This window comes from Trypanosoma grayi (genome assembly GCF_000691245.1).
Source record: "Trypanosoma grayi strain ANR4 Tgr_27_V1, whole genome shotgun sequence".
In the NCBI taxonomy this organism is placed as follows: domain Eukaryota; phylum Euglenozoa; class Kinetoplastea; order Trypanosomatida; family Trypanosomatidae; genus Trypanosoma; species Trypanosoma grayi.
In genome coordinates, this window is record NW_008825646.1 from 31,665 (window position 1) to 51,497 (window position 19,833).

Here is a 19,833-nt window from a genome sequence, read left to right on the forward strand (position 1 = left end):
GCTCTTTCGTCACGCGAGGTCCCACATTCTGCCCGCGGCCCTCCATTTGCTCCGTTGCGAAGTCCCCCTCCCCTGCCACTGCTGTTGTGCACCGCGGGGCAGCTGTGCGCCTCTCCTCGTCGTTGTAGCCCTCTTCGAGATCCAGCATGCCAGTCTGTTTCACCAGCTCATATCCCTCATCTGTGAGTTTCTTCGCCGTCTCTGTTGCGGTCTGTACCAGCGAGCTCAGTACGTCAAACATGAGTTGCTCCTTCAACGTCTGTCAGATACCGTTCTTTTGTAGCATGATTTGTGAGACAAGCAACAACAACAACAACAACAACAAAGAAAAGAAACAACACAAAGTACGACAAACGCCAAAAAGCACTCAACAGGAAAATATCTCTTCCGCACTCATACCGTCGTAGGCTCGCCACACGCTGCACCGCTTTCCACAGCCATGATGTATTCACAGGCCCCGTGTCTTGTTTCCCACGGTGAGGGAGTCAACACAGCGAGGGAAGAACGACAAACACAACCGCAAGAACAATAGAAAGGAGTCTTAAAATAACAAATATGAAAACGGTGGGCTGCATGAAAACAAAAAAAAAACCACTCCCCCTCTTTGGCTTTGTTTTTTTTTTGTTTGTTGCACACCATCGCCTTGAGAGCTGCACCACTCACATTGTAACACCACAAAAGCAAAGCACTCCCTCGCTGGGGAAATAACACCCAGCGACCGCCACCCGAAGCACTTCGCACTTAGCAAAACAAAAGAAAACAACAAAAAACAACAAACAAACATCGTAGGTCTGTCAGACAGCAGAGCCCGGCGTACCGGCACTCAAGGGGAAAATATATCAGTTGCTTCCCTTGCTGCTAGAAAGTAATTTGCACCGAGCACTTGGGTGGGAAGCACTCTACGAGACTCCGCCGCGCTCACGCAAGGTACTTCATCCCAAGGAAAAAACCCGTTGCAAATCCACCCGCATCGCTGAGACCACGACTGCAAAACTGAATGGCACGATTCAGCAGAATCTTGACGTCATTTACATCCAACTTACCATCTTTGTTCTGGTCAGCCACCTGCGTGACCTTCTCCTCCATCTTTTTCCAGTTGATTTGGATGTAACCGAGGGTACTGAGGCTCTGGAGCGCAATGACGGCAAGCCCGGCGCCGTAGAGCGCGTCCTTGGTGAGGCGCTTGGTGGCGACCCCCACCGCCGCGCCCAACATGCCGCTCACGCCGAGCCCCTTCGAATGCTTCCATATCGGCGAGAGATGCTCGGAGAGAACTTCGCCTTGGACCTCCTTGCTCGGCTGCTTCTCACTGCTCTTCGATGCTCTCTTGGAAGACATGGAACAACGGGGCCGGCTTCTCTCGACAACAAAAAAAGAAAAATTGCTTTACCTGATATCTGCACCGTTACAGAGCAGAGAAAAGCAACAACAGGGAAACATCAAAAGAAAGGGGGCAAAAGCACAGAGCGAAACGCAAAGCAACACCAACATCAACAGCACAATATAATAATGCCAAGCTCGCACCACGAATTGGATTGAAAACTTTCAAAACAGGACACCAAGGATGCAACGAATAGAATCGTCCTGATCTGGGCGTATGTTGGCGCCGTTCGTCCACAGCAAGAACTCAACCGGCGCCCAAGACGAGTACCAAACAAAATTCTTCACTGCCTGTCCAGGCGAACACCATCCTGAGTTCAGAACACCACTGCATATTCAAGTCTACTGCTGCTGGAGGTACTTCAGAGCAATAGCTTTCGCCGTCAAACTGGCGTTTCGTGTTGCACCACGAACGACGAGGCGATCCTGTGGAGTGCGGTGGGCCAGTGGGAGGTGCTGCAAGTGCTCCAGCGAGAGTTGCCAGTTACCGGAGAGAGCCGCGGCCCACACTCCAAGACGCTGAGTGTGGTTATCCCGAGGCAGGCCATATGCACGCATGTCTTCAAGGAGTGCTATAGCCTCTAACCAGCGTCCCGAACCCACACACGCCTTAACAGCTAACCGATGTGCCAACGGCGGCAACACCACTCTGGGTTCCTCTTCTCGTGCTCGCTGAAGGAGTGCCATGGTATCCTTCCAACGGTTGGCAGCCACACAGGCCTGCATAGCCGCACAAATAGAAAGAGGATGTGGCGGCTGGCTCGCATCGGCAAAGGAGTCTTGAAGCACCTCCATTGCAACTTGCCACATTGCCCCTTTCGCACACGCAAACAAGAGGGAGAGACGCGTGCGCACAGGAAGACATGGATGCGTCTCGCGGAGCATCTCACCGATCCTTACCGCCGCTTCCCACTGGCCTGACTGCTCACACAACTCCAGTAGTTCATTCATTCCAGTCGCTGCCGACGCCTCACCAGCTTTTGCCATCCAAGAAAGAGCCGCTAACGCCTTCTCCCATTGCTTAGCAGCATGAAAAGACCGAATAAGGGTTTGATACGAGTCACCAGCGAAACTTGAGACAAATCCTTCCATGAGGGCAGTGTCATAAACTTTAGTCGCCACTAGCCACGCCTTTGCCTCTTCACATTGCCCCAGTAAAAGACTCACCATAGAGTTGTCTGGTTTAATACCCATGGCGACCGCAATATTAAACACTGCAAGTGATGATTGCCAGTCCGGCGACACATTCATGACATCTCTGAAGAAACCCACATCTGAAGGACATATCTGCGCCGCTTCCTTTGTCTTTTCAATCACCGACATCATGTAGAGAGACATCTGCCACTGCTTTAATTCCGCTGTTCGACGCACAAGATCTCCCACAAACTTTGGATCCACTAGAGATCCTTGTGCAATTCCAGCGGCAAACAACTCTACTGCCCGTTCCCACGCGCCACTTGCGGAAAGGTGCGGAATCAACACGCCCAAGGAATACCACTCACCCATGTGGAACTGACGTTCCATTGCCTCCGCCACTGCCAGGGCAGAGAGCCAACTACCGTGTTCCTCAGCCAGCACCCGTGTGGCGTGTGGCACATCCAAGGGCCATCCTTTCCGCTCGCAGAAGTGGAGCATCGCGTCGCAGTTCACCGGCGACAGCAGGGAGGAAAGGAACGATGGGGACGGAGGGCTCGGCAGCGCCTCCGCGAAGTGAAGTGCACTTCGCCAGTCACCAACACGCTGAGAGGCGTGACACAGAACAGCCACCGTGGCGGGACGCAGAAGCGATGCGTTATCTGCAAGACTGACCTTACCCAACGCAATCACATCGCTGATAAGACCCTGCTGCTGGCCACGCTGCAGTTGCTGCATGGTGTTCTCCTCTACCGTCTCGCTGAATATCCGCCGCAGCAGACCACAACAGACGTTGACATCCCCCCTCAGCACCTCCGTGGCTAGCAGGCGCGCAAGTCCACCCTTCCCCATACACACTAATCCACCGACAAGGGTGTGGGCAGGAAGAGAATAAAAACAAAATAAGAAACACCAAAAGAAAAAAAAGCAGAAAATCAAGTTGTAAGAAAACGTTTCTAGAACAGTACACGTGTCTAGCTGCTCAATCCACCATGGTTGAGCAGAAATGCACTGCTGCCAGCCACTACCGTGCAGGGAAGTCTCTCAATGTGTGAGTGAAGCCAACAAAGGGCAAAAAAAAGGGACAACAGACACCCTTTAAGCTTACACCGATCGCACTCCATTCCTTGTCCTGGTTGCTACGCGAGTGCTTCCTCTAGAACCTTTCCATTGTCCTTCGCAGTTGTCGCCTGCAGCTCCTCCACTGTCAATTGCGGCACAGCCACCCTGCAGCCCTCCTCCACACGCTTAAGCACACCATCAACGTTGACTTCATATGTGTTGCCTATTTCATCAACGAATTGACGCACCGAACGTATTATGGTGTCGTGAAGGAGATTCTCATCCTCACCCAGTGGTAGACTCGCCCAGAAAGCATCCACAACGATACCAGCAGCTAGATCCTCCGCTGCCCGAGCGCCAATAAGAGGGAAAAGACGCAAGAGCGGTATCACTACATCGGTGCGCCATAGCTGACGCGCCAGTTCGGGTGACGTGTAGACGTATTGCGAACGGAATTTGATGGCCGAGAAGAGGGCCTGTTGTTTACAAACTGCAACGGCTACTTCCTGCGGCATGCTTGTGGCGTGAGCGGAGGGGCTCAGGCCACTGTGCCGAGCCCAGTACATTGATGCACCACGGAGAAAGGATGAATTCGTTGCAAATTTGCGATACACATGTCCCCATAGAGCTCGCTTAAAGTAATTCTCTGGATTAACCTTGTTGATGTGCTCCCCGTAGAAGCGGAAGTATGATGTCACATCAGAAGGACGCAATTTTTCAACACAGCCAACCTTTGTGTAGTCTGGAGGAATCATGCGGTTGAAGAGCTTCAACTCCTTCTTCTCCAGCGCGACCTTAGCGTCGGACCCCATGAGCTGCTGCGTAAGATGCTTCATCTTGGCCTCTACAAGGTCGCGGGGGAGGTACGCGCGCGCCTTCATCTCCGCGTCCTCGACGCCGCCCACGTCCTCTTCGACTAGCCTCATCATGCAGGCGTAGTCGTACACCTCAAGTGGAGCATTGGGGTCGAGTTCACGCCTGCCCGCCACACACGCCGCCTTCTTCGCCGCCTGCAGCTGCTGAACCTCATGCTGCAAACGTTCAGTAATCGCCACGTTGCAGCCAAGGAGGCACTGAAGCAATGCGGGTTCAGCCATTTTTGGTGCTTTCCCCGTATCCAGCAGCGTTAGTTGCTTGTCAATCGCTTCGTCAAACAACTGACGCCTCACGTAATACACGTGTGAGTAACGCAGAAGCAGTTCAAGATCACATGAGGCCAAGTCAATCTCAATGAACTCGTTTGCCTGCTCCTTCACACGCTTGCGGGTGCTGTACCATGCATATACCGGCTGCAGTTGCCGCAGAAATCGCTCCTCCACGGCGAGAGCTGGGAGAGTTCCCAAGAATACTCTGAAGGGCGTCGCAGCCAGCTCCCCGCAGAGGCCTGGGCAGATGGCCATTGCCTCACTACACACAACACACGCACACTACCTTTAAGTGGTGAAGGCAAACAAGGAATGGGAGCTCCTTGAAGAGGCAGCAGAGGAAGTCTCTTCCACGGGCACAAAACCCAACCTGTCCCGCCACCGGCAAAGAAACAAAAAAACAAGAAAGAAAACCGTTGCTATGCTCCTGTGATGCTCGGGTTAAAATCCCAGGCTGCCAGGCTTTTCTGCGCCCTCCACTCTCTCTCTCTCTTTCTCTATTTGCCTCTTTCTCCCCCCCCCCCCCNCCCCTCTGCCTCTCGTCTATTTACCTTTTGCCCCCTTTTCCCCTGTTCTTGCGCTATTTACTTTTTGACGACGTTGGCTTTATAGAGGCGAGCTTGACAGCGCTGGAGAGAGCAGGCAACATCCGGCCGTAGATGAGGGTTGTCAGGCACTCCATAAACGAGAATGCAGCGTCAGTTATTGGATACTGCAGAATGGGCGGGATGGTCGTCTTCACACCGGGAATGCGGTCCGTCGTGGATGCGCGCACGACGCAGTTCCCACGGAGACCTTCTCTCCCCGCAAACCGATCGAAGCCGCTGATTTTAACACCGCCAAAAGGTAAAGACTGACACAGATAATTGATACCAAAGTCATTTATGTTTGTCATCCCTGTCCTCAGCTGGTCCGCGATCCGCGTCGCCCGTGCGATATCTCTAGAGAACACACTCGACCCGAGACCATAGTCGCATGCGTTGACGAGTTCCACAGCCTCTTCATCAGTCTTGAATTTCATCACGACAAGCACAGGACCAAAAACTTCTTCCCGAGCAATCGGTGTCTCTGGAGTTACGTTGGTGATAATTGTCGGCGGGAAGAAATTCTGACCGGCTTTTCCACCACAAAGAACAGTTGCACCAGCTTTGACGGAGTTGTCGATGAGTCTCTGTATCGTTTTCACGGATGCCTCTCCCATCGTCATTGCCCCCATATCATAGACTCCCTGTGACGCCGGACCCTGCGTAAGCGTGCGGACTTTTTTCTCCAACTCCGCCACGAGACGGTCGTGAATGGACTCTTGCACCAGAACACGCTCCAGTCCGACACAATTCTGACCGCAGTTCTGGTAGGTACCTCGCATGATGATTGGTACTACTTGCGCCAAGTCAGCGTCATCACACACCACCGCGGGGTCTTTGCCTCCAAGCTCCAATACTACGGGCGTGAGTGTTGCGGCAGCGTTGCGCATAATGATTTTCCCAACACCAGGGGACCCGATGAACGTGAGTTTGTCCACAGAGCTCACGAGTGCCTCGCCTGTTTCCGCAAATCCTGTGACGAACGTGACGAGATCCGGGGAGTAGCCCAGTTGCCTCAAGCCCTCCCGCACAATCGACTGATAGTACGACGCGTAGAAGGAAGAGTACTCGGACACTTTGCCGACAAACGCATTCCCAGCGAAGAGTGCCGATATCATAGGCCCGTAGATGTTATGGAAAGGATAGTTCCATGACACAATGGCTCCAATAACCCCAAAAGGAACATAGTTGACTTCGGCACGCTTGTGGATCGTCAGCAGTCCCACGTCACGCACCTCCTTTTTCAGCACCTCCTCTCCTTGCGCGGCTGTCCATCGGAGTTTCTCGAGCGTGGTGAGCATTTCTCCAAGGGAGCCATCCATCATTGTTTTACCGCACTCCACACACGCGGTTTCACAAATAAATGACTGATGCTTCAGTACATACTCCATCAGACTGAAAAGAAGTTGCCGCCTTGTTGCAAAGGACGACTTTGCCCACGATTTCTGAGCTTCACGAGCCCGACTGACGGCCGCACGCACTTCCTCAGGAGTGGTGATTTTGACGAGACCAATTGGCGTATTGGTGCCCTTGTCGTAGCAACGAATCATGTCGGGGGGACCAGAACGCGGCGTGAGTGACTCCGTCGCTGGTTTGACATCAAACTTTGTCTCAGGCAGCGGCACTGTGATGGCTGGCGCCGTGTAGCGCTCCACTGCGTGCTGCAGTACTGCCAACAGGCCACGCACGAGGCCCAACTTCCACTCCACTACTGCCAGCAGAATAACCCAATAGAACATTTGGGTAAGGGGTGGCGGCAGTGTGGGGCAACTGATATGATTGTCCTTGGCCCCCTCTCCGATGTCCCTCAGGTATTTGACGGCAAAAATAGATTGACTTTTTTTCTTCGTCTTCCTCTTCCTGTGTGTGTGTGTGTGATGAGACGAAGGGGCACCACCATTGGCAGGAGCGAAGAGGACAATGTGAACTGACAGCCAATCAAGTCCCACATCAAAAATAAGGTGTTGTTTTCCACACCACACGCCGTTTTTTTTTTTTTTGCGTTATACAATGAAGAAGCGCACCAATTACTACAGCCATCCGCTTCCTTTCACTCCATTCTTCCCCTCCATACACGCAAGCGCATCGTCTCTCTCTCCCTCCCTCCCTCCCTCTCTCTGTCTCTCTCTTTCCACTTTCGGCCACCAATATAATCCACATGGCAGAGAAGCACACACACACACACACAGAGAGAGAGAGAGGGAGGGCAGAGGGCAGAGAGAGCGGAGAACGAGACCGGTGTGACAGCGTCTCCACCTCCGGCCTCCGGTGCACTCTACAAGAGTCTCGAAACACAACCCAAGAGTGTGAAATGAAGAAAAGAAAAAGCCACCAAAGCAACAACGAAAACTGGTTAAACAATTATCGCTGAAACCAGCGGCCACTCTTGGTTGCACTCTTTTTCTTTTCCTCACTCCCTGTTTTCATTCCGTCCTCAGTGGTACCTGCTCATTTTCTTCTCCTTTGCCTCAAGCAGCTGATAGTACATCACCTCCGCCCAAATGACCCGCCGCAGCTGCGGCTCCGATATTTCAGCGTGCAAATCGAATGATAAGTCCATTTTTGGCGGTTGTGTGCACTCAGTCGTCCCTTCACCACCGACAGAATCGAAGAATGGGTGCTGAAGCGCCTGCAGCGCTGTCAATCGTTTACTTGGTTCAAAAACGAGAAGCTTCGTCACCAAGTCAAGGCCGTCAGGTGGTAATGCCACTAGCACCTGTTCTAGTGGCCTCGTGTTCTTATACTTCTTCACGACATCATTCAGGAACACCATCGCCCCGGGACTGGCACTCTCGATGAACTCTGTACCCGTGACAGGAATGCTAGAAATCACTAATTGCATTTGATGAACGTAATCGCGGCCTCCAAATAGTGGTCGCTCCATCAAGTACTCAGCAATGATACAGCCAATCGCCCATAGGTCAATGGGCAAGCCATACCGACACATCAACAGGAGCTCAGGTGGACGATACCAGCGGGTGACAACGTAATCCGTGAGGTCAAGTGGTTCATTTAGGTCCAAAACACCAGCGCGTGCGAGACCAAAGTCGCACACAACGGCGTTGTCGCTATCAGGTTCATCACCCAACAGTATATTGCTGGGTTTGAGGTCCCGATGAATGATCCCCATCGAGTGCATATCAGCCAAGCAGCGAAGCACACGCACCATGACACGCCGCAGTCCCTCAATGGATGTGTTCTTCAGACGATGAATGGTTGCGTGCAAATCGGTGTCATAAAGATCAGTAACTATGTATAAATCACGGAATTCTGAGATACCATCTCTAGGGGGGACAATGCGCGTGAGGTTCAGCATGTTACGGCAGCCGTTTTGCCGCAGGACGCGGTGAATGACTATCTCTCGCCAAATACGTCGGCCATCGATTAAATCTTCAAAAACATGACCAACGCGTTTGATTGCCACATCACGAAAGGTGATGTTGTCAAACGCACCGCACACCACACCGTAGGCACCGTAGCCGGCGACCGATGTCAGCGTGTAGCGGTCCTCCACCTCAAAAACTTGTCCACGCACGCGGTACGTCTTCCATCCCCGCTGAGCGCACACCAGTTGCACGCCGTTGCCCGAAGAAGTCTCCCCAGACCCTGCCATTGCTATCTTCCCCTCACTCCCGATATGTGTGTTTATGTGTGTATTGGGGACACGTACTGATATTTATGCGTAGCGTTTGTGTGTGTGTGAGTGTACCTGCGCTCAGTGAAGTGGGGTGTCACACAGACTTTCAACAACAACCGCAATAAAGAAAACAGCGACACCAGCAGCGTAATAAGCGAAAAGAAAAGACACTTGAGAACACAATGACGACTCACACATGGCCCAAGCACGGCAGACCACTTGCACAGAACACACCACAAACCAAACCAAAGAAGAAAGACACTGCCAGGAAGAAACAGCGGGTCTCTCTCTCCCTCTCAAAAAAAAAAAAAAGTCTCCTCTCACTCTCTTTCTTTCTTTATGGGGAAACAGTACCCCTCATAATGGGAGCTGGTGACAACACTCGAATGCGATTACGCAAGCCGGAGCGTTCCACTGGGCGGGGCGAGACACGGCGGTGACCAACAGATGTGCTCGCGGAAGATATGGCCCGCACCTTGTTCAAAAGCTCGTCTATCTCCTGCTCCTGCAGCGCTCTGGTGGCCTGGAGAGCCCCCTTGACGAGATCCATGCTGGAACCTTGCTCGGCCACAACGGTGCGGAGTTGGCGGCATTCCTCCGCGAGCATCTCACGCCCTTCGGCCTCCCGCCGCAGTTCCGCCTGCCATTCCTTCTCTCTCTCATGGAACTCCAATACATTTCGCATATTTTCCTCCTTTAGCTCTCCAAATCGATCGTGGTACTCTTGAAGGAGCTGATGAAGTCTCTTGTCACCCTCGGATTGTTCCGCGGTCAAGCCTTCCTTTTGGGCGCGGGTCTCCTCTTTATTCTCAACAAGCCTTGACCCTAGCTCTGTGGCGCTTGCCTCAGCCTCCTGGAGTGCCTGCTTCAGACGTTCTATTTCATGCTCAGTCTCCTTCAACTGTCTCGCGAAGTCTTCCTCGCGCCGCGCCCAGTGGGCCTGCAGCTGGGCACGTTCGGTTCGCAGTGCGACATTTTCATCAGCAATGGCCTGACAGGGAGCGCTTTCATCTCCGAGGGTGTACTGCCGCCACCACGCAGCTAGCTGCTGCGCCTCCATATCTGATGATGCACGTGCTTGCAACAACGCCTCGATATCTCTTGGTCCCGTCACAACAGAATCAGGAGAGTGGCGAAAGTCCTTTGCCGCGTCACACACGGCGACGGCTTCACGCAACACTGTCACGGAACGCTCAATCACCTGATGGCCACTCTGCACAAGCCATAAGTGACACCAAGCCGAGTTCAGCATTGCAGCGATGAGGGTTGTGGAGAGCTGATCAACAACAAGCAGAGTAACCGTTCGCTGCTTGTATTTCAAGCCAACCAGCACAATCTGCCGCATTCCCTTCACAACGTCTCTTACCGAACCCATCTCCTCCTTCCCGAGAATCTCGCACACTACAGACGCCTCGTCAGAGGCAAATATCATACACTGCAATGGAAGTTCATCATCACTACTCTGCTGCGCCGTAATATCGCACAGAAACGGCACCAGGGTCTCCATGGAGTTGCCGTTGTCAATAAGAATGTTAAGCTGATGTGTAAATGCAGGAGCCGCGCGTACGCTATCCGCTACAGCACCGGCGATGCGATGGGGAGATGCATGGCTCAGCACGCGGTCGACACGAGTAAGAGCACTGCCCAAAGCGACTTTTACTTGATCCTCAGGCAGGTACTCCACTCCGCGTCCACATGACTGAGGGACGAGGCACAGAGTGACGCCGAAGCGACCCATCCTACACCAAGAGGGGAAGGCTTATGAGACCAAAAACAACACGGACGAAAAAACAACAACACAGAACGAAACAACAAATAATAACAAAAAGACAAACATTGTAGGTGTGCTCATGAACAATTCTCTGTATGTTTATGAACGTGTACAGGAAACCCAGTAGTATTTTGCTTGGCGTATCTGCTGTCACGGCGTTCCCCCATTTACTTCGCCCTCCACACGCCGAGGTGCTCCGGCGGGGGCCCGAGGAACGCGAGCCACAACGACGCCCGCAGCGCCTGCCACAGCGACTCCTTGAATGTGCTTGTTTGCAGCCCCTCTTGCGCAGCGGAGCCGATTAATCGAAGCGTGAGGCCGGGGTGCACCGCAGGGTCCTCTACAATCTCCTTGCCTGCCTCCTTCACCATGCTGATCAGTTCATCTGCAACCCACGTGTCACAAATGATATCCTCAACAATGAACTTACGCAGCGCGGTAACTGTGGCCTCGTTATTGGTGAACTCCTCCTTCACGTACGCTTTAATTTCCTGCACTACATCTGGGTGCAAAAACACATCCTTCACAAACCCTCGAAGGAGCTTCTGCAGTTGTTCATCACGAACCAGGACAGTATCAACCACCTCACTGGAGAGTGCTACGGCTGCCAAGCGGAGAAGATCCCTGTTGCGTTCAAGAGGCGGCTTTCGGGCCAGGCATCTGTGATACAGGATTGTTCCCGCGCCACAAAGTCCAACGGCTGCCGTGGTCATCCGAATAATATTAGACATGACATGGGCCGGTCTGCACCTGCGGGAAAGGAATAGAAGCAGAGAGATAAGATAAACGAGAAAAAAAAACGCCATAAAGCACACACTCACACACATAAACAAAAACATCTAAGGAATCACTCCAAACTGCAACCACAAGACCCCAGTATCCACATTGCTTCCTCCGTGTTAATTAACCACACGGAAATAATGTGGTGCACCGCTATTCACCGATAAATCTCGCCATTGCATCCAAGGCACCAATACTAAACTTCTGGAACTGCGCTGGATTCGACTCACCGCTCCTGAACACCTTGCCACCACGGTCCGTACCGTAATATGAGGCCCACACGATCGTCTGCGCTGATTTCAATGACTCCGCTGAATAGCACCTGGCGCAGTTACGACTTCCACTGTGTCCAATACAAACACTATCGGAGACATACGGACACCGATCATGCTTATCACACGTGGGTTCAAATCCAGCACTCTCCGGGTAAGATGTGTTGCTTGCGTACGTATATTGTCCAAGTGTCATTGACAAACGAAACAACAAAAAATTGACGACTGCCAATTCCCCCACCTTACACTTGTCTGAAACCTCCGCGTAGAGCGTCTCATTGGAGTATTCCGTCGTTGGATTCGATGCTTTTCCTTGCCCGTAGACGATGAGGGAAGCGTTCCCACCCATTTGCACGCTGGAAAGCACCGACCCCATTCCTGTCAAGTTAAATGCCTGCAACTCATCTACAATGGGGCAGAACCCCAACGCGCCCATGGTGCCGGATCCAGTGTGCCGCGCGCCATAGCGGAGGTCCATCCTTTGGCCTATGGAACACGGTTTGTCCGCCACCCACGGCTGGCAGGCCGTGCCATCATTGCATTCGTTGCTCCGCGCCCCTGGCAGGACCAAGGTGGCAGCACAAGCCACAATGAAAACTACAAGAGTGAGGCGCATTTTACAAAATGCTGCAGTAAAGAACAAAAAAAAAAGAAAAAGTTATCTTGGGCGAGTCACACCATAGGTGGGCAACTCCCCCCCCCCTCCGCCCCAAGTAGGACTCGACTTCTCTGCAACAATTCACCAAGGGACACTGACGCAAACGGGAGTGGACAGTTGTGGAGCTTCCAAGAAGAAACAATAATAAAAACAGAAGAACGAAGCAAAACTTTTCATGACATTTGGAGTGGTCATACATTTCTTGGCTTCAAGCCCACCTCATATCTGACGCAAATATATGGAGACGACCACAGACCGATCGCATGATTAGTGTCACTTATCTGCGGAAGCCATTCCTATATTCTGCACCAGAGTCCTATTTATTTAGACTTGCAGAGTATTTACCGATTTCCTACCCGAGGGCATCGAGATTTCCTTCTCTTAAAGAGTCAAGGGTACGTGATATATCATTGAACAGCCCATTTCCTGCGAACTGCTGGTAATTCAAGGGGTTCAAACCACTGCTCCGCATCGGACGACCCTTAAAGTCCGTCCCGTAGTACGACGTCCACACACTAAGACGGGCATTGTGTATCTCTGTGGGAGATCTGTAACAAGTCGCGCAGTTCTTCTTTCCCACAATCGACCCCACGCAAACACTATTTGGATCAAAGAGACACACATCATTGGCGTCGCAGGTTGGACGGAATCCAACCATTGCAGGCTGCACCACGACTTCATCTGCCTCGAAAAGAGAGTTCTCAAGACTGCCGGATGCACCGTTCTTGGTTGAGTCGTCACTCTTTACAGGCGATTGGGAGCGTTCCGTGGCCCCAATGTAGTTAAACATTCCCTTGTAGAAGCCGATGTCCAGTGTCAAGGTATGTACCAGCGCCACTGAACGGTAGGAGCCACATAATGTACTTCCATTCATTGCGATAAGTACTGCACCCGCGGAGACGCCTTTCTGAGGAAAAAAAGTACTATTCGACATACCAAACCCATACACAGAAAGATATTTTCTACCAATCGAACGCGTAAGAGTCTGTACGCCGTCTTTGTCGTAGACACTCACCAATTCAGGTGCATACGCCAGCGAAAAGGTCTCGAGGCGGTCGACAATAGGGCAGAATCCGTACACTACGGTCGTATTCGCACCACCTTCCATGTCAAGGTTCTCCTGCGCAACGTCCAGCATAAAGCGAAGGTTCATTCGTTGGCCGCGAATGCACGGCGACCCCTCTTGTTCCCCCGCCCACGGGAAACATGCCATCGCGNTACCGCATTCAATGTCGCCATCCACGGCCTTAACATTCACGGCAAGCGACAGAAGGACGGTAACGACGACAACGAGGAAAGGGGACATCAACTTTCACGGCTCCGCTTCAGCTAAGCAACTTGAGCGGGAAGCAACTACAAAAGAATGTAGCACGAAGGAGGAATAGTCTACGCCCCACTGTTTCCTTTTTCAAAGGAAAAAAAAAGAAAAACAGAAACAAAAACGGGGGAAAAAAAGGGAGAAGTGAGACATGTTGCTCTTCGACCCCACTTTCCTCTATCAAATAAAACAGCCTCTATATTTAGAACAATCTCCACAAAAGAGAGTCTTGCAATACCTCTCGTTCTCAACAACCAACAACAGCATTAACGAAAGGGAGGTGCTCAATGTGCCCTCAATACGCCTTCAGAGCGAAGCTGAGGGGATTGGGTTAGATGGGCCTTTATAACTTACACTCCGCACCAACCTTGCGCAGACGAATGGGACAAGAAACATATAACCGCTTTCAGTATAGAAGCAGGAAGGCTACAGCATTCCTTCCGCGGACTCTCACGAAAAGAAGCGATGGGAACAAACAGCTGTCTGGTGATTAGGAGGTGGAAACGAACAAGACATACATCTGTCTTTTTTTCGCTCTTCGTAAGCTCCCACACCGGCACAATTAGAACTATATCAATATATAAATATATAAATCAATATATATATATATATATATATATATATATCCACACCAAGCCGTGACAGTCATTAGCAACACCCAAACGACGACAAACCATTTGTATCAGGCAGTTTCTCTTGTCCGCCCTCAAGGGTGAGCTTGAAATAGCACAGTACTGTTGCGGATTGTAACGCGATTCCACTCGCACAGAGCCGCATCGGCACTGCGCGATATCCGTTGCGCAACAACCGAACAGGTATGTTAGCATCGCAAACCTCCGTGTCACTGTTTAGGTTTGCGTCCATCACGCGGATTGTCAATATATCAAGCTCCACACAGGTGCCGCTCAATTCGAACGTTTCATCCCATACAGGCTTTAGCCCATTGTTCCACACTGTTTTTGTTTGCACCGAGCTCTTTGTAGTTTCGCCCACAATCTTTAGTTTGACATATGGNACACTGTTTTTGTTTGCACCGAGCTCTTTGTAGTTTCGCCCACAATCTTTAGTTTGACATATGGATCCACAGCATCACCTTTCTTCTTTAGCCCAGGCCGTGGAAGTTGCGCCCCACACACAACTGTCACACGCAACGTGTAATGCTTGGAAGACAAACCCCGTTCGGGGTAAACCAAGAAGGCCGGTTTGAGAACGTAGCCGCCCCGCCCATTCTGCAGAAACATACCGTCGTTCATGCGATGGGGCTCGTCCCACGTCTGGAAATTGAGGGCAACCATGTGGCACCCGAGCAACCAAGGTGTCATGGGATCGTAATTAGAAGAGTCGACCCGCGTTCCCTTCGGATACACCCGCGAGAGCATCCGCGTGTTCTGCAGCTGAAGGTTCTCCTTTCCTGTCTTAGCAAGTTCACGCACCTTAACTTCGGTGAAGCTTTGAACCATGTGCGGCCCCGCATCCTTGCCCCAGTTTTGTGTTCGCCAAATACCGACGCTGACGCAGCGGCTGAGCTCAGGGCAGGAGGTGGCATGGATGCGCTGCGAGGGTGCCACAACACCATCCCCCTCCCCTTCCTCGGCCTCCTCTGCACTGTTCTCAAACTCCTTGTCAAGCATTTCCCACTTCACCAAGAAACGCTTGCGCAATCCTTTGGGTGTGAACACCACATTCCCAATGTCCTCTGCCATCAGCAGCTTTTCCCCCATGACCCGTTGTAATATTTCCGCCATTACCCTGCTTTGCTCTGGGGATGTGTGAACCTCAAGCGAAAGAATAACAGGGTACTCTGAAACCACAAAAGCGTGCTCGTTGATGGACTCAATCACATCCTCAAAACGTATTTTCGATGTATAGGTGTAGCCGTGGTATACGATTGGGTCGTTGTTGGGGCCGTCCCAGCAGTCCACCTCCACGCAGCGGCATCCAGCCATCAATGCCTCCCTGTACATCGCCACAGAGCTGGATGATCCCAACTGGTTCCCTGTTAGATATGTATTGTGTGAGCTGTTGATGAAGTAGTGACACAGCGGGTGGTTCATGTCGTCCACCACCGTCGTAGCGCAGGGGTGTATCGCGGAGTTTCGCACAAAGTCGAGGAGAAATACTACAAAAAGAGTAAATGAAAGATACTTATCCAGGGCTATTCCGAACCTCTTGAACTGCTCACGCCCAAACCCCGGTGGATCGCCTTGCTTCTTTAAAAATGCCTCAAACTCACTCAAGGTCATGCCCTCATCTGAATTGTGAATCGCGTGGGCCTCAAAGATGCTGCGGAGCTCCGGTCTATCAATGAGAAGCATGTAGAGACGCCGAAACTCCTCCAGGTCCAAGCTGCCATCACCAGACGTGTCGCATTGCTCAAACACATGTCGTAATTTTTTATCTCCCACAGAACCAAAACTGAGTCGTGTGAGTAGTTGCTTCACCTCCTTCAGCGAAAGTTTTCCGTCGAGGTTGCCATCCGCGCGGTCCCACATGGACCGAATACGTGAGTCAACACCGGTCGTTTGGGTAGTAGGTAGTCGACTCTGCAGAATAAAACCGATGGCGTTAAACCACGCATTGCACTCTTCAGTGGTGTGAAAGACAAGCCGCCAATGCTTACCGTTGCTGCTGCGTACGTTAACAATTGTTTTTTCTGTCGGCAGTAGTCGCGCCTTCTGGTATGTCTGCGCGTAGGGCTCCTCCCTAGAGATTTCGAGAAGGTCAGTAAACAAAATCACCTGCTTGCCCCGCTTTTTTGATGGAGAGTACTGCAGCCCTCCGTTGTTTCCCACAATACTGAGGGTGCGGCTGTGCACATGGAATCTCGAATCTAAGCGGTCTATAGGCATTCCGGCGCGCAGCGCTTTTACCATGGCATCTGCGCCCGGCACTTCTTCCGAGTAGGTGGGAAGTCGCAGAACATTCTTCGCCATTGCCTCAAACACGCACTGCCCCACCAACGCCACCACTACCACAAGAGCCTTCCCTGATAAGGACCTCGAAATTTTTAGAAAATCGCAAAAGCAAATGCACACGCCGAAACAAGAGAAGTGAAAAAAAAAGAGAATAAAAGATACACGTTGCAACCACTCTGCCTATTTCACATATTGATTCCTTAAGCAATACCAAGACATATCTCTTTGGAATAGTCCACTAGCTTCTATTCGCACTACATTCTAAGGGATTCACGTCCCCCCACGCAGCTGCCACGCCTGAACAGACAGCTACTGTTTCTCACTAAAACTAGACTCCCCTAACTCCCCCCAGCAATATACTTCCTCTAGCTTCAGCATAAGACCCACATGCCCCACTAAACATCATTCCCTTCTCCCCAGCTATAAACAAGACCAAGTAATGAATGGATCTCTAGCCCCATTTTTCAAGTCCATCCAAACACAGACACACAGGTAAAAAATTCCCTCCACTAGTGCGCTGCACCGCCTTCACCTGTACCCTTGGAATCAGCATACGCAGGGTGCGTTTCATACTTGTGATGGGGGTGTTTCCACCGATATCGCTCGGGATCAAACACAGCGCGGTATACGTAGGGGTCCGGGTCCTTACCATCCTGGAACGGGCACTCACGTAGAACGCCTCCAATATCACGGATCGGCTGCATCAAATCTGATGGAGACTCCGGTGTTGTTGCTATTTTGTGCTCCTCCTCCTGCCAGTCCTCGTCATTGTCGTCTTCTGTTGCCATGTTAATAAACTTTAGACGGCACCACTTGCAACACACCACCTCACCGGGAGGGCATTTAATAAAAATCTTCGGATGTTGCAAAATAAAATGCGAGTGACCCTGGCACCATATATGCGAGCGATAAACAGGGACAGGAGGAATTTCACACACGATCCCACCACGGTTGTACCAATTCAACTGCGGAGTGCGACGGCCACGACCGAAAATACCAGGGTGAAGCGAGGCTAACTCCTCTACATGTGTGTTCCACCCATATTTTGGGTCTCTTGGGTGAGTAAACACTAGCTGCTTCTGATTTGTCACGCGACTAGCGTACTCCAACGGCATGTACACAGGTGGGCTGTACTGCCCCGTGTTGTTTGAAAACGTCCAACGCAGAGTGGGCGTCCGACGCATCGCACAACAACTAACCACCCCAAACACTAAATAACAGAAACCGTCCTAAAAAAATAAAACAACAAAAAAAAAGAAGTAAGCAACACATCACATTTCATAGTATAAAACCTAACCAAGAGCCAGAGTACGAAAATACCCCACCACAATGGCACAGCGCGTTCAAAATAGGCTTACTTCTGGGGCATCGCATGCCCATTTCCCATTGCGTCGTCGTGTTCCCCCTCCCCCGTCCACTTCTTACCAAAGTGCTTTTGAAAAACGTAAAACAAGAAGAATTGCGGAGGCACAACGGTTGACCGGTTCCTCGCGGAGTTACTCCTAACATCAATGAGAGCTCATCGGATATGAGAGACCAGTGCTGCCGCGACCTACAGCTTCGAGACGCGGTCCTTCGCGGCCATGTGGCGGACAAGGTCGACCACACGGTGGGAGTAGCCCCATTCGTTGTCGTACCATGACACGAGCTTGAAGAAGCGGCGCTCGTTGGGCAGGTTGTTCTGCAGCGTCGCCTTGGCGTCGTAGATGGAGCTGCGGTTGTCATTGATGAAGTCGGTGCTCACAAGCTCCTCATCCGTGTAGCCAAGGATGCCCTTCATGTACGTCTTGGACGCGCGCTTAAGGGCGGCATCGATCTCCTTGATGCTCGTGTCGCGCGTCGCGGTGAAGGTGAGGTCCACCACCGACACGTCTGGCGTCGGCACGCGGAACGACATGCCTGTCAGCTTGCCCTGCGTGCTCGGGATCACCATGCCCACCGCCTTCGCAGCACCTGTCGTGCTCGGGATGATGTTCATCGCGGCCGCACGCCCACCACGCCAGTCCTTGATCNAGCTTGCCCTGCGTGCTCGGGATCACCATGCCCACCGCCTTCGCAGCACCTGTCGTGCTCGGGATGATGTTCATCGCGGCCGCACGCCCACCACGCCAGTCCTTGATCGACACACCGTCGACCGTCTTCTGAGTCGCCGTGTAGGAGTGGATCGTCGTCATGAGGCCTGTCGCCACACCGAAGCCCTCCTTCACCAGGACGTGCACGAGGGGTGCAAGGCAGTTCGTCGTGCATGAGGCGTTCGACACCACGTGGTGCTCGCTGGGCTTGTACTCGTGGTGGTTGACGCCCATCACGAACGTCTTGGCACCGCCGGAGGCGGGGGCGCTGATGACGACCTTCTTAGCGCCACCGCGCAGGTGGCCCTCCGCCGCCTTCTTGACCGTGAACAGACCCGTCGACTCAATCACGTAGTCGACACCGAGCTTGCCCCACGGCAGGTCCGCGGGGTTGCGCTGGGCCTTCACGCACAGGATGCGGTGCCCGTTGACAACCAGCATGTCGTCCTTCGCCACCGAAGGGTTGCTCTTCGCCGTCGTCACCGTGTGGCGGAACTTGCCGTGCACCGTGTCGTACTTCATCTGGTACGCGAAGTACTCGGCGTCCGTGTTCATGTCGACCACCGCCACGACATCGATCTCCGTGCCGAGGAGACCCATCTCGCAGAGCGCCTGGAAGACCATGCGGCCAATGCGGCCGAAGCCGTTGATACCGACCTTGATGGGCATATCAGTTTAGTTGTTGTTGGTGTTGTTAATAGATGAGCAATGAGGCTTTCTTCCAGTGCACGTGCGTGTGTATGTAAGGGGGGACGAAGATATGGGAAAAATGAGGGGTAATGCAGCACCACGCAGTCATGCAAAGGGACGGAGAGGAAGGGAAAGAGAGAGGCAGACGACGGAGGCACAGTAAGAAAATGCGTCTCCACCGCCGCCAGCGCCACCGCCACCACAATGGCACAGCGCGTTCAAAATAGGCTTACTTCTGGGGCATCGCATGCCCATTTCCCATTGCGTCGTCGTGTTCCCCCTCCCCCCTCCACTTCTTACCAAAGTGCTTTTGAAAAACGTAAAACAAGAAGAATTGCGGAGGCACAACGGTTGACCGGTTCCTCGCGGAGTTACTCCTAACATCAATGAGAGCTCATCGGATATGAGAGACCAG

The 19,833-nt window shown here is 52.3% G+C and overlaps 12 protein-coding genes across 12 annotated transcripts; all 12 read right to left on the reverse strand.

Moving 5' to 3' along the window:
- Nucleotides 1-918: 918 nt before the first annotated feature.
- Nucleotides 919-1,338, reverse strand: DQ04_00271230 (hypothetical protein; the record flags this gene model as incomplete). The annotated part of the gene is made up of 1 exon (XM_009308617.1): nt 919-1,338. The coding sequence occupies one exon, from the start codon at nt 1,336-1,338 to the stop codon at nt 919-921; it is 420 nt and encodes a 139-aa protein (XP_009306892.1).
- Nucleotides 1,339-1,722: 384 nt separating this feature from the next.
- On the reverse strand, nt 1,723-3,366 carry DQ04_00271240 (putative mitochondrial protein; the record flags this gene model as incomplete). Its single annotated transcript, XM_009308618.1, has 1 exon — nt 1,723-3,366. The coding sequence occupies one exon, from the start codon at nt 3,364-3,366 to the stop codon at nt 1,723-1,725; it is 1,644 nt and encodes a 547-aa protein (XP_009306893.1).
- A 287-nt stretch (nt 3,367-3,653) lies between these two features.
- DQ04_00271250 (hypothetical protein) lies at nt 3,654-4,976 on the reverse strand (the record flags this gene model as incomplete). Its single annotated transcript, XM_009308619.1, has 1 exon — nt 3,654-4,976. The coding sequence occupies one exon, from the start codon at nt 4,974-4,976 to the stop codon at nt 3,654-3,656; it is 1,323 nt and encodes a 440-aa protein (XP_009306894.1).
- A 325-nt stretch (nt 4,977-5,301) lies between these two features.
- On the reverse strand, nt 5,302-7,044 carry DQ04_00271260 (aldehyde dehydrogenase; the record flags this gene model as incomplete). The annotated part of the gene is made up of 1 exon (XM_009308620.1): nt 5,302-7,044. One exon carries the CDS (start codon nt 7,042-7,044, stop codon nt 5,302-5,304), a length of 1,743 nt encoding a protein of 580 aa, XP_009306895.1.
- Nucleotides 7,045-7,739: 695 nt separating this feature from the next.
- Nucleotides 7,740-8,918, reverse strand: DQ04_00271270 (putative mitogen-activated protein kinase 5, putative,protein kinase; the record flags this gene model as incomplete). Its single annotated transcript, XM_009308621.1, has 1 exon — nt 7,740-8,918. One exon carries the CDS (start codon nt 8,916-8,918, stop codon nt 7,740-7,742), a length of 1,179 nt encoding a protein of 392 aa, XP_009306896.1.
- Nucleotides 8,919-9,279: 361 nt separating this feature from the next.
- DQ04_00271280 (hypothetical protein) lies at nt 9,280-10,680 on the reverse strand (the record flags this gene model as incomplete). Its single annotated transcript, XM_009308622.1, has 1 exon — nt 9,280-10,680. One exon carries the CDS (start codon nt 10,678-10,680, stop codon nt 9,280-9,282), a length of 1,401 nt encoding a protein of 466 aa, XP_009306897.1.
- Nucleotides 10,681-10,880: 200 nt separating this feature from the next.
- Nucleotides 10,881-11,444, reverse strand: DQ04_00271290 (hypothetical protein; the record flags this gene model as incomplete). The annotated part of the gene is made up of 1 exon (XM_009308623.1): nt 10,881-11,444. One exon carries the CDS (start codon nt 11,442-11,444, stop codon nt 10,881-10,883), a length of 564 nt encoding a protein of 187 aa, XP_009306898.1.
- A 202-nt stretch (nt 11,445-11,646) lies between these two features.
- DQ04_00271300 (hypothetical protein) lies at nt 11,647-12,243 on the reverse strand (the record flags this gene model as incomplete). Its single annotated transcript, XM_009308624.1, has 1 exon — nt 11,647-12,243. One exon carries the CDS (start codon nt 12,241-12,243, stop codon nt 11,647-11,649), a length of 597 nt encoding a protein of 198 aa, XP_009306899.1.
- A 532-nt stretch (nt 12,244-12,775) lies between these two features.
- Nucleotides 12,776-13,729, reverse strand: DQ04_00271310 (hypothetical protein; the record flags this gene model as incomplete). Its single annotated transcript, XM_009308625.1, has 1 exon — nt 12,776-13,729. The coding sequence occupies one exon, from the start codon at nt 13,727-13,729 to the stop codon at nt 12,776-12,778; it is 954 nt and encodes a 317-aa protein (XP_009306900.1).
- A 1,010-nt stretch (nt 13,730-14,739) lies between these two features.
- Nucleotides 14,740-16,674, reverse strand: DQ04_00271320 (phospholipase c-like protein; the record flags this gene model as incomplete). The annotated part of the gene is made up of 1 exon (XM_009308626.1): nt 14,740-16,674. The coding sequence occupies one exon, from the start codon at nt 16,672-16,674 to the stop codon at nt 14,740-14,742; it is 1,935 nt and encodes a 644-aa protein (XP_009306901.1).
- Nucleotides 16,675-17,165: 491 nt separating this feature from the next.
- DQ04_00271330 (hypothetical protein) lies at nt 17,166-17,840 on the reverse strand (the record flags this gene model as incomplete). The annotated part of the gene is made up of 1 exon (XM_009308627.1): nt 17,166-17,840. The coding sequence occupies one exon, from the start codon at nt 17,838-17,840 to the stop codon at nt 17,166-17,168; it is 675 nt and encodes a 224-aa protein (XP_009306902.1).
- Nucleotides 17,841-18,455: 615 nt separating this feature from the next.
- Nucleotides 18,456-19,397, reverse strand: DQ04_00271340 (glyceraldehyde 3-phosphate dehydrogenase; the record flags this gene model as incomplete). The annotated part of the gene is made up of 1 exon (XM_009308628.1): nt 18,456-19,397. The coding sequence occupies one exon, from the start codon at nt 19,395-19,397 to the stop codon at nt 18,456-18,458; it is 942 nt and encodes a 313-aa protein (XP_009306903.1).
- Between the last annotated feature and the right edge of the window lie 436 nt (nt 19,398-19,833).